Source organism: Malania oleifera, chromosome 1, assembly GCF_029873635.1.
Source record: "Malania oleifera isolate guangnan ecotype guangnan chromosome 1, ASM2987363v1, whole genome shotgun sequence".
In the NCBI taxonomy this organism is placed as follows: Eukaryota; Viridiplantae; Streptophyta; class Magnoliopsida; order Santalales; family Ximeniaceae; genus Malania; species Malania oleifera.
The window spans coordinates 142,443,629-142,462,354 of NC_080417.1; the positions used below are offsets into that span (position 1 = coordinate 142,443,629).

The 18,726-nt window shown below is 38.0% G+C and overlaps 1 protein-coding gene across 1 annotated transcript in view; it reads left to right on the plus strand.

Moving 5' to 3' along the window:
* The first annotated feature begins 219 nt into the window (after positions 1–219).
* Positions 220–18,726, plus strand: part of LOC131166091 (uncharacterized) — an 85,047-nt gene continuing 66,540 nt past the window's right edge. Inside the window, exon 1 of the mRNA XM_058124361.1 lies at positions 220–580. Coding sequence (XP_057980344.1) covers positions 307–580 — 274 coding nt within the window. The 5' untranslated portion in view covers positions 220–306. The remainder of the gene's footprint in view (positions 581–18,726) is intronic.

An 18,726-nucleotide genomic window follows, 5' to 3' on the forward strand; every position in this document is an offset into this window, starting at 1 on the left:
AGAAATGATGAAAAAAAAGAGGGATAAAAAGAAGATAAATATTTAATACAAGGTCAATTTCATAATCATCTTAGAATTTTTCCCAAAATAGTAAATTTTTTATCCCATCCGCTTGTAAAGAAGGAATTGACGATCGCTTTCCAACATAATCTAAAATTTTTTTTTTCTTTTATGCTAGCAAAAATTGATAGAGTCGTATTAAAATGGAGAGAAGTATCTTGGTTTTACACTTTTACCCCTTGAGTACCCCGCTCAGAGAGAGAGAGAGGCAAGCGGCGCGTCTCGAAACAATTCAGATTTTCAAGAATGGACCTTCTCTGCAACGCGTACTCAAATGCTTCAGACGATGAAGACGACGAACCCAAACCTCAAATGCTTCAATTGCCTCTTTCGAAGCGACACAAACCCAATTGCCCTGATCTTCCTTCAAAAATCCTGTCCAATTATCGTCCCAACTGCTCCTCAAACCTTCAAGGAGAAGCCCCGATTCCCGGCAGATACGTCTCCAAAAGAGAGCGAGCAGCTTTGGGTTTGATTCCTGGCCCCGACCGGCCTCCCGCTGTGGCCGCATCGTCTCATAGTAAGCCTTGAATTATTATTATTTTCTTCTTCTTGAATTCTCGCAATTCGGAGTAGAATTTCGTGTGGGTGCTTAGAAAATGCAAGAAAGAAAGAAATTTGAGCGGTAGTAAAATTTAAGTTTGTTAACCCTTTCATGTGGTGAAAACAAGAAAGTATATGTTGGGTTGAAGTCTTACCGTGCGTTTGTTTTGTTTTTAGGTCCCAAATTAAGATTTTCCAATTGGCTTGTCTTGGAAACGCCATAATAGTTTAAAGATAAATCTGATAACTTTTTCTCAAATTTGCAGCTTACCCTTTAGTGTAAACTCACAATGAACTGAAGGGATGATAATACCGTTACCAGAGGGTGAGCTGTAATATGCCATATATATAATTCTATTCCTACATTTGCCAATTTATAATCAGAGAAGTATAAATTAAAAAAAATAAAAATTGATTGAATACGGTGCTTATATTATTATAGGACAATTCACACTTTTTCGTTCAAGAAAATGCACTCTGGTAGATAGGAGGTTGTGAGGGGTATTGCGGTGGGTAGGAAAGAGGTGGTGTTGTCTCACTTGCTATTTGCTCATGGCACCATTATTTTTATAGATGACCATGTTGACTCGTTTACTAACTTCCTCACTATTCTCCAGATTTTTGACAGGATCTTTGTTCTTAGAATTAATTTGTGGAAGAGTGGGGTTGCACCAATAAATCTCAGGTCAGTGAGGATTTTGGAGCTGGCCTTCTAGTTGGGTGTGATGTTTTAGAGTTGCCCTTGATCTATTTAGGTGTCCCTTAGGGAGGAAAGCCATGTTCTCTAGCCCTTTCACTTTTGGGATTCAATGGTGACTAGGTTAGTTAAGCAATTAGATGGTTGGAAAGGAGCACTGTTCTCTTTAGGTGGTAGAATTACTCTCACAGGCCAACATTTCTACCATTCTTTTGTAATTTTTTTCTTTATCCCATTTAGGGAGTACTGGTTGGGGGTGGGGTGAAGTGGGGTTGGGAGCTCGAAAGCTTGAGAGGGTATTGAAGGATTTTCTTGGGTTAAGCTTAAGGGAAAGGAGGGATCATTTGAGCAAGTGGGAGATGGTGTATAGATTGAAGGAAGAAGGAGGGTTGGGTTTTGGTAACATGGTGTCTAAAAATATTAAAACACTGCCCTTTTGTCTAAATGTTGTGGTGGTTTCCCTTGGAGGTGAATTCCCTTTGGCACAAAGTAATAAGAAGTAAACATGGATGGGTGGGGTGCTAATTTGGGCTTCAGAAATTCTTTAGAGAGTCCTTGGCTGTTCATTTTACATGTTAATCCTTGTTTTCTTCTTCTAACAAAGTCTTATTTAGGTAGAGGTAAACATATATTTTGTATTAGGTTTTAAGATTTCTTTATTTTTTTCTTTGGGGGGGGGGGGGGGTGGGGGAGCATTGGCATGTTCCTTTGCTTGTCTGTATTGTCTTTCTTCTCCATATAATGAAGTAGTTTCTCCTTGTCTTGTTCTTGAGAGAGATTCTTTTTATTGGGACTTTATTTTATAAGGAGTTTAAATGATAGAGAGGTGGATGAATTCTCTTTTTTTTCATTGTGCTGGAGGGTTGCTATGTCTTGACTAGAATGAAGGTAGAGTTTGATCCTTGGACTCTTCAGGGGATTATCCGTGTAAATCTTTCATTTTTTCATCCTATTGAAGCTGATGTAGCCTTTCCTCTCTATTGGGTTATATGAGACTAAAGTCTTCTAAGATAAAAGTGTTTGTTTGTCGGGTCGCACTTAATAGTGTTGATACCAACAGCTCTAGAGTAGGAGGTCTTCTATAGCTTTGTCTCTCGATATGTGTCTTATGTTTGGAAATAGTTTGGAGGATGCGGTTCATTTGTTTTTACACCAATCACTTGCATGGGGCATGTGGAATACACTTTTTGGGCTTTTTGCTGAAGTATGGGTTTGTCCAAAGTCGGTGGAGGAGCTCTTGACCATTCCCTTCACTGGTTTTGGGAAAGGTAAGGATGTTAAAATGCTGTGGAAGTGTGCTTGTCGTGCTGTGTTTTGGGGAATTTGGTTGGAAAGAAATCCTAGAATTTTTTCTTGAGAGGATTATCAATGGGGCTTAGGGACAAGGTATGGTATTTGGTTCTCTTTGGGCTTAGTGCAGATTGTGATGCACTTAATGTCCTAATTTTTTCACACACAGTCGGTCCCAAGCCTGGGTAAAGGAGGAGGGTTGCGTTAGGTAGCTGATAGCCAGCGTAAAATTTGTCAGATCACTATGATATGAATTCTTACCGAATATTTGCTGGGGCGTCCCCTACGAGCGGCGTGTTGCACTTAAACCACCCGAGTGTAGCGAAAAGTGGGCGAGGGTGGGTTAGGTCGTCGCCCAGAAGCGACGCGGCATGTTGGCGCTCGGGTACGGTGTCGAATATGCAAGGATTCCTGCATCATTCTGGACTTGGGCAGGTAAAGACGTTAGTTCAAGAAACTAGGATTAGATTAACAACTTGGAATATAGGGACACTTACGGGTAAAAGCATGGAAATTGTGGATACAATGATTAGATGAAGAATTAATATAATTTGCCTTCAAGAAACTAAGTGGGTGGGGGAGAAAGCTAGAGAAATCGATAAATCAAGATTTAAACTTTGGTACACTCGAAAAGAAAAACATAAGAATGGAGTAGGCATTATTGTAGACAAAAACTTAAAAGATAGCGTTGAGGATGTGTTGGAATTGGTGTAATCCCAAGAGGGGGGGTGTGAATTGGGTTTTAAAAACATTTTGACTGAATTAAATATTTACGCTGATTCACCACATACCATATCCCATTTTAATTATGGTCGTGTATGTAAAATTGAATAAGCAATATGTGCAGACATACATGTGTATCTCAATTAAAATAAATGTGTGCATGCAATTAGTTAAAGCCATGAATGAACAAGCATACACATGTTGAATTTAAAGCGCATAAATTAAATGAGGTAAGGAGAGAGCAACACACGATATTTGTTATCGAGGTTTGGCCAAACCAACCTACATCCCCGCCTTGGGCATACTCCCCAAGGATTCCACTAAATCTGCTCACTTAAACGGGCGGAGCAGAAGCCGTTGTAACCTTTCCTTACGGGGTGAGGTAAACCCCAGCTCAATTACAAGGCTGAGCCCAACTTGTCTCACTTATGAGGTTGAGACTCCCCAGTTCAAATTACGGGTTGAACCCAACCGGTCTCACTTACGGGGCTGAGACTCTCCAGTTCAATTAATGGGATGAACCCAACCGGTACAATAAAAACCATTTTTGTAAATGATAAAATGCTTCTAAATACAAGCAGAGATGTACAACGTTTAAACTCTAAATACATGCACTCTAATATGATATGAAATTTGTTCAGTAGAGTAAGGGTGCTATCAAATAATTTTGCACAAATAAAATGTATATGAAAAATGAGTATTATTGTTCTCCTATCAATATTTTTGCTTATAAAGAATATTTAGAGAATTTAGGAATTTAAAATCAAGAAAATATTTGTGCAATAAATAATTTTCTCCCCAAAAATATTTATCAAAGAAATAACTGGGAGAAAATCTAAGCAATACTCTCAAAAATATTTGTCGGGAAATAAATAAGAAGTGAGAGTATATGCAAATAAAATAACCTAAATAAAATACTTTCTTCAAAAATAATTTTGAAATAACAGCATGAAAGAGAGTTGGAGAGATTTGTATAAAAGATTTTGCCCCAAAAGAATGATTTAAACGAAAAAAAAAAAAAAAACATTTTGGGGGAACTTTGATTAACAATGCATTAGAGAAAAAATTTGGGCTAATCAAGGAGGGGGTATTTATAGATTTTTAGGAATTTTGACCATTGAGGGACACGCTTGGTATTTTGGAGAAGCTTAATTAAAAAATTAATGACGTTTTAGCCCTTAAAAAATTTCCAACCCGAGAGGTTCGATCGACCATATTAAAGGTTCGGTCGACCATATCACTGAGTTCGATCGACCGTGGATAATTTGAACTGTAAGTTTGGTCGACCATATTGGGACGATTTTGTACCCCTTTGTGGGTTTGGTCGACCAAGACAAGGTCGGTTGACCGTATCTCTAGGTTTGGTCAACCGTGGCCAAAATAAACTATGAGTTCGGTCGACCAAGTAGTTGGGGGTCAGACACGTATTGGTTCGGTCGACCGAGGAAGATACGTTCATTTCAGAACAGTCGACCGTCCAAAGTCAAAAAGTTGACTTTCGAATGGTTTGGTCGATCGTGGAAATTATAACGCCACTGGTTCGGTCGACCGGGCAAGTCAAACTTTTGACTCCTTGGCAGACAATGGTTTGGTCGACCAAGCTAGTTATTACTGGTTTGGTTTGGTCGATCGAGAGCATTAACAATGAATATTTTGCCCAAAAAATCTGGCGTCGGTTCATTGAAGCCTTTGTTTTTGCCTCGATTTTGACCCTAAAGCTCTTCCAAAAACTTTGTATGATTTTAGTCTTTTTAGAAAAAGGTTTTTGGTGAAATGTGCTGGTCCCTAGGGTTTATCTACGGTCGTTCTGAGCATTCAAACATATCATGCAGATGCATGCATTATTACAGACCAGAGATAGAAAAAATTAAATGCAATACAATTAAAACCAAAATGTCTTCTTCTTTTGCTCTTCACTCCATGGAATGCGCCAGTTGATGTGAGCTTTTTGGCTTCCATTTTCCTCTTCTGTGTGTGCATTTTGAATTGTAAACCTGTTCAAAACACTAGACACACATATAAGACACATATGCTTTGTTAGCATCAAAACAAAGATTGGACTCAAAAAGTCAAGAGGATGTAACTAGAGTAAGAGATAGAATTATAAAAATCAAGATGTTATTAGGACAAGAGATAATAAATATCATTAGTGCTTATGCTTCTCAAGTTGGCTTAGCAAAAAATCTTAAGAGACAATTTTGGGAGGATATGGATAGTATTATATAAGGCATACCAGGGACTGAGAAAATATTTATAGGAGGAGATCTGAATGGACATGTTGGAAGAGAGAATAAAAATTATGAGAGGATACATAGAGGATATGGATATGGAGACAAAATTGAGTCTGGGGTGATGATCTTAGACTTTGCTATGTCATATGATTTTAGTATAATGAATACTTGCTTTTAAGAAGAGAGAAGAACACTTAATAACCTTTAAAAATAGATAAAATAGAAGTCAAATAGAATTTTTTTTTTTTTAACTAGGAGGGTAGATCGTTTTTTCATGCAAGGATTGTAAAGTTATTCCAGGTGAAAGCCTAACCACACGACATAGAGTTTTAGTGTTAGATATATGTATTCAAAAATGGAAGAAAAAGGATAAAATAAACCAGTGTAAGAGAAATAGATGGTGGAACCTAAAAGGAGAAAATATAATAAAATTTAAAGATAAAATGATCAAAGATGGGGATTGGACCATAGAGGATGGGATAGATACAAATACTCTTTAGAATAGATTAACTAGCTCTATTAAAAACATAGCAAAAGAGATTTTAGGTGAATCAAGGGGAAGATTCTTGAATAGCAAAGAAAGTTGGTGGTGAGATAAAGATGTACAAAAAATTGTAAAGACAAAAAGAATTTGGTATAAAACGTGGCAAAAATGTAGAAATAGAGATAACTTTGAAAAATATAAGGAGGTAAGAAAAGATGCAAAAAAGGCCATTAGTGAAGCTAAATATAGACCATTTAATAGTTTGTATGATAGATTAGTTACAAAAGAAGGGGAAAGAGATATATTTAAACTTGCTAAAGCTAGAGAAAGGAAGAGTAAGGACTTAGAAAATGTAAAATGTATAAAAAGTGAGGATGATATTGTCTTGGTTAAGGACGAAGATATTAAAGAAAGATGGCGAAGTTACTTTAGTAAGTTGTTTAACGAAAACCAAATAAAAGACTTAAATTTAGAATTGTCAAATAAGGAAAAGACTAAAAATATAATATTTATTCACAAAATTAGAGTTAACGAAGTTAAGTTTGCACTAAAAAAGTTTAAAAATGGGAAAGTTATGGGACCAGATAACGTCCCAATTGAAGTTTGGAAATACTTAGGTGATAATGAAATTATATGGTTAACTAATTTATTTAAAACAATTGTAAAAACTACGAAAATGTTAGATGAATGGAGGAAAAGCACTTTAATACCTATATACAAAGATAAAGGAGATATTCAAAATTGTAATAACTATCGTGGAATTAAACTTATGAGTCATACGATGAAACTATGGGAAATGGTAGTTGAACAAAGATTAAGGTTAGAAACGAAGATCTCAGAAAATCAATTTGGTTTTATGCCTGGGAGATCTACCACATAAGCTATTTATCTTTTAAGAAGATTAATGGAAAAGTTTAGGGAAAAGAAGAGGGACTTGCATATGATAGTTACTGACCTTGAGAAAGCATATGATAGGATACCTAGGAAAGTTTTATGGTGGGTTTTAGAAAAAAAGGTGTATGTTGTAGGTATATTGATGTCATTAAGGATATGTACGATGGAGTAATGACTAGTGTAAGGACTATAAATGGAGAAACTAGAGAATTTCTAATTACCATAGGTGTACATCAAGGATCTGCTTTGAATCCTTAGTGATGAACCAATTGACTAAGAGTATTCAAAAGGAGGTTCCATGGTGTATGTTGTTTGCAGATGATATTGTATTAATTGACGAAACTAGAGACGTAGTAGAGGTTGAGTTAGAATTATGGAGAGAAACTTTGGAATCTAGAGGCTTTAGGATAAGTAGAAATAAAACAGAATATATGAAATGTAATTTTAGTAATGATAGGAGGAATATTGGAGACAAAGATAAACTTGATGACGAAGAAATAAATAGCACTTGTAGATTTCGATGCCTTGGATCTATTATGCAAGCTGAAGGGGAAATTGAAGATGATGTAATGCATAGAGTTAAAGTAGGTTGGGTAAAATTGAGAAGTGCTTCAAGTGTGCTATGTTATCATAGAATACCCTTTGAAAGGGAAGTTTTATAGGACAACTATAAGACCAGCTATGATATATGGATCGGAATGTTGGGCGACGAAGAAACATAATATCCAAAAAGTAAAAGTTGCCGAGATGAGAATGCTTAGATGGATGAGTGGTATGACATTGAAAGATAAATTAAGGAATGAATATATTCGTGGTAAGTTAGGTGTAGCTCCTATAGAAGATAAGGTAAGGGAGGGACGACTCAGATGGTATGGACGCTTGCAACGTAGGCCACATAGTGCACCTGTGAGGAAGTGTGACTTAGTTACTGTGGGGGGCAGTAGAAGGGGTAGGGGTAGACCTAAAATAATTTGAGAGGAGATAGTGAGTAAGGATTTAATATCCTTGAATCTATCAAAAGAAATGGTCCATGATCGCATAAATTGGCGGAAAATGATTCATATAGCTGACCCCACTTAGTGGGACTAAGGCTTGATTTTGTTGTTGTTGTTTAATTGTGAATTGGTGGCTTTATTAAGTGGATGTTAGTTTTCTTTTATATGTTTCTTGAGGGAGAACTTCTTGTTTACCTTTATTGTACCTGCTGCTCCTTGCTTGGAGATCTGAAGACAATCTGTTGTCCTGTCTCTAGGCCTGGATTACCTTGGGTCTTATTAAGGATGCAACACCTTACTTTCTAAATTTTCATCTTGGTTCTGACTTCTAACAACTGATAGCCATTATTATTATTATTTTTAATCAATAAAGAGAAATTTATATAAGCAAGGCATCAAGGGGATGCCATCCTGTGGTTCAAAACATCAACACTCTATAGAGTGTTGCAAACATCAAGAATTACATTAAGATTATTAACAGTTTGCTCACTAAGCCAGTTTGAAACAACATAAATCCACTGCTCTTTGCAAATCTGAAGCAGAGTAGCCATATCTTTGAAGGCTCTCTTATTTCTTTCGTTCCAAACACACCAAAAGAAGGCGAGAGGGATGAGATTCAAAGCCTTTCACTTCTCCTTGGTGGCTTTGACGCCTTTCCAAGCTCAAATCTCCTCTCCTACAGAATATGCAGTAACCCACTGATATCCAGTCAAGGATGGAACCATATTCCACAAGTTTCTTGTCCTGGGGCAGTGGAGAAGAATATGGTTGATTGATTCTGCATCAGCATACAAAGAAAACACCTATTTGTGGCTGTAAGCCCCTTTTATGCAGATTGTGGAGGGTTAAAATATTTCCATGTATGAGTCCCCAAACAAAAAAGACAACCTTTGAAGGGGTTGCTATCCTCCAAATATGAATCCAAGGGGAGTTGTTGCAATTTGTTCCCATCGATAAGAGCTTCTTGTAGAAAGATTTTACTGTGAAAACACCATTTTTGTTCATAGCCCATTTTGGTTTGTTGGGGGGTTTTTGGTAACGGAAATTATAGAGATTTTTGTAAAAGTCTGCGAGTGCATGAAGTTCCCATTCTACCACATTCCTAGAAAGGAAAATTCCAAAAAATTCCTTGATCAGTGATTTTGAGATGATGATTGATGAGGGCATTTTTGCACAAGCCAAGCTGTAGATGGAAAGGAAGGCAGGTCTTTGATTACTGTTGTCATGCCACACGTCATGCCAGAAGTAAACCTTAGTAAAAGTGTACTTATTCCAATTGGAGAGAACACCGGAGGTGGGGGGGGACCTTCCTTGCTGGTCTTCTGGGGTGCAAGATGGGATCCTTTCCCATTAATTTCCTGGGCCTCCCCCTTGGAGCCATATTCAAAGATAAAGGAATCTGGGACCCCATTATTGAGAAGTTTGAAAGAAGATTGGCAAGATGGAAAAAAAAATTCTTATCAAAAGGTGGCAGACTCACTCTCATCAAGAGCACTTTGACGAATCTTCCAATTAGCCTCATGTCTCTCCTTCCTTTACCAGTCTTAGTCGCTAGGAGATTAGAAGGAATTCAGAGAATATTTCTTTGGGGAAGCACAGGGGAGGAGTTTAAATATCACCTTGCTAGATGGGGAGTGGTAACCCATTTGTTTGGGAGGTTTGGGGTTGAAATCCCTCCACACTTTCAATAAAGCCCTGCTCAGGAAGTGGTTATGGAGGTTCATGAAGGAGAAAGATCACTTTTGGTGGGATATTATTGTTTCTAAATATGGGCTTGTGTGTAATGGTTGGACAATGCACAATAGTAGGGGGCCCTATGGAGTGGGAGTTTGGAATTTCATTGGGAAAGGCTAGGATTTTTTTTTCTTTTTCAATTTGTGATATTTCCAGTTTGGAATAGAAAATTAACATGGCAAAACATGCTTTAGCGCAATGGGAGTGTTTTGAGGGTTCTTTTTGGAGATATGAATGCAGAAAAACATTTGATTTGCGCATGGTGCCTTCTACAATTGAGCTTTAGAAGGGGTTTTAGTGCTGGCTTTGGCTGAATTCTTGATGTAGGACAGCATCAAATAATTACAGCAGTAAGAGAAATTGGAAGAAATAGAAGAGAGAAGGGAAGGGGAAGAACAAGAAGAAGGAAGAAGATAGGTGGCAAAAGAGATACCATTGGGGAAACTCACTTTCACTTCTCAATTCAAAATTCATCCATAACCACCTCTTACATGGTTTCATGCTCTGTTTGTAAGAAAACCTATAATACCAGAAGTTACACATTTACTCCTAAAGATTCATGAAATTACAAACAAACCCCAAAAATACACAAACTTAACAATCATTGCTGCAAATACACATTATCTTGTACTAAATTAAACACACAATAAACTATTAACTAAATCCACAGCCCCTTGACCCAATTCTTATGAATTAGTCTCCAACAAGAGTCCACCCATATGGTCTGGCTTCTTGCCCTGCATCACATCTCCCTGATTAGAAAAAATTTAGCCTCAAAACTTTGAATTGCTGGTGGATTACAAGTAAGAAGGGAACTTGGACTCTTTGAAAGCCGGAGCTTGAGTGATGCAAGAAACTGCATTCTTTTGGCAGCACCATAGACTCGAATTGAGAATTAGCAACAATGAACACATTGGGAATGACAATGTGAGCAATAGGAATGTTTGAAACACTTTGGATGTCTTTAGACACATGCATTTCCTCACTTGTGGTGTCTTTAAGTTGAGCAACTTTGACATGATTGATAATGTTGGATTCTTTGTCTTGCTTGGTTGGTAGTGCAGGCTTCAAAATGATCTTCTTATTATTAGTGAAAGACATATGTTCTCATACCCTTGAATCACACTAGATCATCCAACTAAGGAGAATCAAGTAGTACATTTCCCAGATTCTTGGGTATGATATCACACCAAACATGATTAAAATAGTCACCCATTTGGATAGGAAATTTACATCTTTCTCAAACATGTAGAGTAGAGTTATCAACCCAACATATCTCATAAGGCTTTGGTGGGTTTTGGATGAAGCTGTATACAAGTGACCACATTTCTAGAAACCACATTCATAGGACATCTTCCATCAATGATGATTTTGCGAACATTTTCTCCACAGCTGAGAAAGGTATGAAATGGCTTGATATTGTGCCCAGAGTATGATAAAATACAATGTTTTTACCAATAATTTGTCACAATGTTACTGGATTTATTTGTCACCAGAAGTCCTTTACACCATTTGCCCACAATTGTCAGTCTATTTATGTAAAACCTCAAATCTAACTCCCAATTCTCAAGAACTATCTTCAAGCCACCTTTAATCTTGAGTCATGTAGAAATGAAACAAATTCACTTAGAAAACTCGCAAATTGCAACAATGAAATCTCATTCTTGATGTTGGCTGTCACGCCCCGAATCCCGAAATGGGACCCAAGGGTGAAAATATAATCTAACCTGTCCCTCTATCCAATCAAACATCTAAAGATACAGTACAATGGATGAGGGTCCGACCCCGTGGGGTTCCCAGGCACCCTAAACACATCCAATCACAATCATATATGCAGCGGAAAAAGGTCATCTATATACACATATGCAGTACCACACCAGAGTCTATACAAGAGCAAAACATGGCTCTATCAAAACGTGCAAACTGGGTGCCCAACACATCCCAAAATGGCAACCCACCAAAAATACAGTCCTAACACTTACCCAAGCGCTAAACGAAGTACACCGGCCACTACGCTCCCTACACTAGGACGCTAGTTCCGGTTACTCGAAGGACCTGTAAAAATGTACGTACAGCAGGGGTGACACACCTCTCAGTAAGGAAGAACACAGGTTATATCGGTGTGTGGCATTTGAGTGTTATCATGATGCAACATACACGCCGTTGAATGCAATCCAGTACTAATTTACACAGTGCATACATGCACACACAACGCATGATTAGCAATCCCGGTGTCGTCACACCCTTCGGCCCGAAGCCGGTCCGCGACATCCGGCGTTGGCCCGGCCAACCCGCGAAGTACGGCGCCACCGGTACATGGCTAGTCCCCGACTCCCATGGCATCGTATTGGTAGCTAACTGGTAGATCCACACCTTTCGTCCTGATCTACCGGTATATGCTCATGCCCTTAGATATAGAGCCGGACACTCTTGCCTACGTGGCAGGCGATAAACACACGCCCTCGGATAGAGCCGGATACTCTCAGTACCTGAAATTATTTCGGAACCCAGTTCCTACTAGCAATTCAACATATCACACACACATGCATACTCATATAACCAAACAAACCACACCCATTTGGTAATCTAAATCATGATTTTTCAAACAAATACAGTTTAAACAAGTCAAGGCACGGCCATCCCAATCACGCAGTATAAATCAACATATACACAAGGTCTTAAATTTCGATTTCGACTCAAATTTTGAAGCTCCAAAAGTACGGAAATTTCGACGGAAATTTCGATTTCGATGTCAATTTCGATTTCGATTTGAAAAAATAACGGAAACTAGTAATAAAACATGAAATTATTTGTGAAACTTTAGAAATGGTTAACAAACATAATAATATTAGTTTTAAGACTAATATATTACAAATTAAATACATCTATGTTTTGTATGATGTGGAAAAGTCGTAAAATAGTATGTGTATCAAACATGCTTGTAAGATAATGTACATTAAACATATTCAGTTAATGCAAATGAAATTCATAAATCATTTAAAAATTATTTATTATACAAATATTGATAATTTAGACATGAATGGTTAAATAAAATATTACTATAAGTTTATTTTTTCATATAATTTCAAAAGCACTTGTGATAACCTTTTGTTTCAATAAAATAAATGAAATAAATTAAAAGAGAAATTTCACTTCACTCTTGAATCTCTCAATTGAATTTTGACAAAATTTCATTGCATAGTTAAAATTTTGACAAATTTCGCTAAAATTTCGAGGTTTCGATAAATTTCGGATGATTCGTTCGGATTTCGACGGAAATTATGCAAGACAGAAATTGACTGCCATTTCGATTTCGAGGGTGACGGAAATCGGAAATTTCGACGGAAATTTCGACAATTTCGTGGAAATTTAAGACCATGCATATACATAGGTTTTCATCAAAACTAGGGATGCAGCCCGTTGCCCCCTTTTTTCCTAAAACTGTAATAATGAAAAATCCATAGTTTTCCCTGTTAGATCCCCCCAAATGAGTTGCCAAAACACACACAGGACCGTGGACCACAGTTTCACCGAGTCCGATTTCAAAAATAACCAATATAAACATAATTTCCCTTACCTTTTCCCCGAAAGCAAATCCCGAACTCCAAGGCCCCTAAATAGCGAACCGAGTTCCAAAACCTACAATCAATAGTACAAAATATGCTCACAAGACAGTTTCCTACAAAATTACCGGGTCAGAATTGAAAACCGAGCCTTACCTTGATTTTCCACCAAAACCCAAAAATCTCCGAATCGAGATTCCGATCCGTAGAAGTTGTAGAGAATCCTTCCACGATCCTCGTGGTAACTTCCGTTTCCTGATTCTAGCAATGATCGGCGAAGAAATCTAGAGAGAAGGAGTAGGGAGAGGTTTAGAGAGAGAGAGAGAGAGATAAAATCTAAGTTTCTTAATGAAGAAGTAATGAGAATTTCCTTTCATAGCCCTTTGACCCGGGGGAATTCGTCGACGAAATGATGTCTTCGTCGACGAATCTTTCATTGAATTCGTCGACGAATTGATGGCCTCGTCGACGAATCCTGATATTCCCGATTTCCGAAACTCCTCAGCTTCTTCTCGTCGACGAGTCTCTGAATTTTGTCGACGAGAAAAGCATATACTTCGTCGACGAAATCTGGCTTCGTCAACAAAGCCTGGAAAATTTTCAATTTTTGCCCCTCTTAATATTTAAACCCAATTATCACGGTTCGGGTTCTTACATTGGCAGTGACATTTCTAGCTTTTTCGTAACAAATTATTGCACTTGCTTGCAAAATATAATGTCTGCAATCAAAAGATCACTTTGTAGATCGAAATATCATGGAAAAACCCATTGTGGCTGGAAGCAATCTCTTCTGAAACTGGAAAATGAAGGAGAGTCTTGTTCAGTCACACATGCTGGTGTGTGGGGCGTGTGTGCTGGTGAGTGTCCTCTGCCGGTGAAATTTTTGGTGGTGGTAGACTGAGGGGTACTTAGTCTAGTGGTGGTGGCTGTGTGAAGAAATAAGTCCAGGAAGTTGGGGATTTTGAAGGGTGGCGTTTGGAAGATGTTTGGTTGGCATTTGGGACTTGGTCGTTGATCGTACAGTGATGAAATTTCAAGGGATGAGGTTTTGGGGGGATTTTGTTATGTAATGGCATGGGTGGTGAAACGTTGGCTGGAAATTAGGGTTCCAATTCATATGGGTGTGTGAGATAATGGTATGGGGAAATTTAATGGGCAGTTATAGAAATTGAAATGGAGAGACAATTGAGGAAGAGAAACAGAGAGAAGAGAGAGAAGAACAAGGATCAAGGTTTTCTGTAGGATTTTGATGGCTGTAAAGGGAAAATAAGGTATGAACAGAAAAAAGAGGAAGAAGAAGAAGCAGGTGTGAGAGATTTTTTTATTTATTTTTGGGATCAGCAAAAAGTAAATATATTAGCAAGGCATCAAGGGGATGCCATCCCGTGGTACAAAACATCAACCACTTTGAAGAGTGTCACAAACATCAAGGATTACAAAATGATCATTAACAATTTTCCCACTAAGTCGGCTGGAGACAGCAGTAATCCGTTGGGCTTTGCGGGTTTGAAGCGAAGTAGATGAATCTTTGAAGGCTCTCTTAGTTCTTTCTTTCCAAGAACACCAAAAATGGTGAGAGGGATGAGGTTCAAAGCCTTTCACTTCTCCTTTGTGTCTCTAATGCCTTTCCAAGCCCAAATCTCTCCTCCAACTGAATTTGTTGTAACCTACTTCTGCCCAGCCAAGGGAAGAGCCAAACTCCACGGTTCCTTGTCCAAGGGCAATGCAGAAGAATGTGGATGACCGATTCTGTGTCAGCCATAAAGAGAAAACACCAATTTGTGATTGTAAACCTTCTTTTTTGTAGATTGTCGTGGGTTAAAATATTTCCATTTACGGACTCGCAGGCAAAAAAGGCAACCTTTGACGGGGCTCTTGTCCTCCAAACGTGAATCCACGGGTAGTTATTGCAATTCTTTCCCAACGGTGAGAGCTTCTTGTATAAATATTTAATAGTGAAAACACCATTTTTGTCCCATGCCCATTTTGGCTCATTGGGGATGTTTGTGACAAAAATTGTATAGAAATCTATAGAAGTCAAAGAGTGTGTGAAGTTCCCAATTTGCCATGTTCCTTGTAAAAAGAATGTCCTAGAAATTTCATGATCAGTGATTTGGAGATGATGTCTGATAACGGCATTTCTGTAACAAGCCAAGCTGTATATGGAAGGAAATGTAACTCTAAGATTACGATTTTCACGCCACACATCATGCCATAAATAAATATTGGCCCCATTCCCCACTTGAAATGTCACAAATTGGAAAACAATCATCCCATCCTTTTCTGATGAATTTCTATACTCCCACTCCATATGGACCTCTTCTATTGTGAGTCGTCCAATCATTGTGCTCAAGCCCATATTTAGAGACAATAATATTCCACCAAGGTGGTCTTCCTCCTTCATGAACCTTCATAACCACTTTCCGAGGAGGGCTTTATTGAAAGTGTGGAGGGATTTCGACCCTAAACCTCGCGAACAAATGTGTTGTTTGATCACCACCTAACAAGGTGATATTTAAACTCCTTCCCTAAGTTTCCCCAAAGAAATCTTCTCTGAATTCCCTCCAATCTCCTAGCAATTGAGGCTAGTAAGGGAAGGAGGGACATGAAGTAAATTGGAAGATTCATCAAAGTGCTCTTGATAAGAGTGAGCCTGCCTCCTTTTGATAAGAAATTTCTTTTCCATCTTGCTAATCTCCTTTCGAACTTTTCAATAATAGGGTTTTAGACTCCTTTATCTTTCAATTTGGCTTTGAGGGGAGACCAAGGTAATTAATGGGAAAGGTTCGCATCTTGCAACCCAAAGGACCACCAAAGAAAGTACCCTCCGTGTTCTCCCCAATTGGAATAAGCTCACTTTTGCCAAGGTTCACTTTTAGGCTTGAAACGACCTCAAACCCTAACAAAATGCATCAAAGCTTGAGGATATGAAGGAGATCATCTTCACAAAAAATAATAGTATCATTTGCGAAAAGAAGATGAGAGACTTCTGTAAGCCTTCCATTGTTGCCCACCTTCAGACCTCTAAAGATCCCTCATTCAGTAGCTTTCATCAATATGAAGCTAAGCACCTCAATGACCAAAATAAACATAAAAGAGGACAAGGGATCTCCTTGTCTCAAGCCCCTTGAGGAGCGAAAGAAATAAGAAGGGCAGCCATTTATGAGCACTGAGAAGCTTGAGGTTTAATGCATTTACAATTTGAATACTCCATAGCTCCCCAAAGCTCATTTTCCCGAGTAGATTCAAATGCTTTCTTCATATCTGTTTGGCACACTATTCCCCTTTTTCCCTCCTTTAGATAGACATCCATTGTTGGAAATATAATAGAAGGAAAAATATTTACTAATAAAATTAATATTAAATGAAAATACAAATACTTATCAGAAGCTGAGGTGTGGAAGGACCATTGTCTTTAATGCATACGGAGAATATTTCTCGGTGCATATAGTCACTGTGCACATGACCTCCAGGATTACTCAGTGGGCTCGGTTTTGAGTGCACTCACAAACACTAGAGCTATAGGAGATGTAGTGTCATTTAGTTACCCAACAAAATATAGATTTCAAGAAAGAGTAAAAGATAAAGTCATTTCAAAAAAGGAAAATGTATCTTGAAATGAAGCTGGATCATAGTCTATATAGGTAAAATTAAGTTACAAGTATAACTTCCAGCATCATAAATATGAAACTGTTGAAGTAGTAGTTAATATTTTGAAATTTTTAAAGCTTAATATACATTGTTGGTCCACAACCTAACAGCTTAAGATTTTAGGTAAAGTGGTAATTCGATATGGTATCAGAGTAGTTTACTAGGAGGTCCTAGGCTTTAGTCTTGTTTCCTGTGTTTATTGTGTGGTGTTTAAAAAATTGTTGTATTCCCTATAATGGGTGTTATCTACTCTCCATGTGCTGTCGGGCTGCACGTGTGGGGGAGTGTAAAAGCTTGATATACATTGCTAGTCCACAATCTAATAGCTTAAGCTTTTAGGTAAAGTGGTAATCCAACAAAAACGTTAAAACTAATATATTAAATTTAAAGTATATATAATTAAAGTGAAAACCGACGACTATTATATAATATTTATTAAACAGATATATATATATATATTAATTTGAAACATCCAACATTAATATGCTAATACTGACATCCACCACTTCATTAACAATAAGGGCAGGATTCATAATCTTTCTTCCAGCCGCAAAAGCATGCTGATACTGACCAATGACTTCTGGTATTGCTTTTTTGAACCTCTCAGCAAGTGCTTTGGCAATGATTTTATAAATCATTAAGGATTACATTATGATCATTAACAATTTGCTCACTAAGCCAGCTGGAGGCAGCAGCAATCCACTGGTCTTTGCAAGCCTGAAGCGGAGTAGATGCACCTTGGAAGGCTCTCTTATTTCTTTCTTTCCAAGCACCCCAAAAGATGGCAAGAGGGATGCGGCTCAAAGCCATTTGCTTCTCCTTTGGTGGCTCCGATGGCTTTTCAAGCCCAAATCTCCACTCCTACGGAATTTGCAATAACCCACTAATATCCATTCAAGGGTGGAACCATATTCCACAAGTTCCTTGTCTTGGGGCAGAGGAGAAGAATGTGGTTGACTGATTCTGCATCTGCCATACAAAGAAAACACCTATTTGTGACAGTTAGCCCCCTTTTCTGCAGATTGTGGAGGGTTAAAATATTTCCATGTGTGGATTCCCAAACAAAAAAGGCAACCTTTGAAGGGACTGCTGTCCTCCAATATGAACCCAAGGGGAGTTGTTGCAATTTCTTCCCATCCATGGGAGCTGCTTGTAGAAAGATTTAACAGTGAAAACACCTGTTTTTGTCCAAAGCCCATTTAGGTTTATTGTTGATGTTTTGATAACGAAAATTATAGAGATTTCTGTAAAAGTCAGAGAGTGCATGAAGTTCCCAATCTGCCTGGTGTTCTGTAAAAGTCAGATTAGGCTGAAGTTACAGAGAGAAGTTACATAACATAACATGGATACAGCAGAACAAGAAATAGAAAGATCAAAGATGGGAGATTGAGAATGGAAGAGTAGAGATTGTTGTTGGGCTCTGATACCAAATGATGTAGGACAGCACCAAAGAATTACAGCAGTGAGAGAAATCGGAAGAAATAGAAGAGAGAAGGGGAGGGAAAGCACAAAAAGAATGAAGAAGGAAGAAGAGAGGAGAGGAAAGAGAACAATAGGGGGAAAAATCGCGTTCACTTCTCAGTTCAAATTCATCTATAACCACCTCTTACATGGCTTTCACACTCTATCTATAAGAAAGCCTATAAAATTAGAAATGACACATTAACTCCTAAAGATGCTTGGAATTACAAACCGTAAAATGCACAAACATATTGAACCAGGCCCCAAATACCCATAATCTTATACTAATTAGACTAAACACACAATAAAATATTAACTTAAACCAACAGTCCTTTGACTTAATTCTTCTGAATTAGTCTCCAACATGGGTCTCCCCATGGTCTGGCTTCTTGTTCTACAT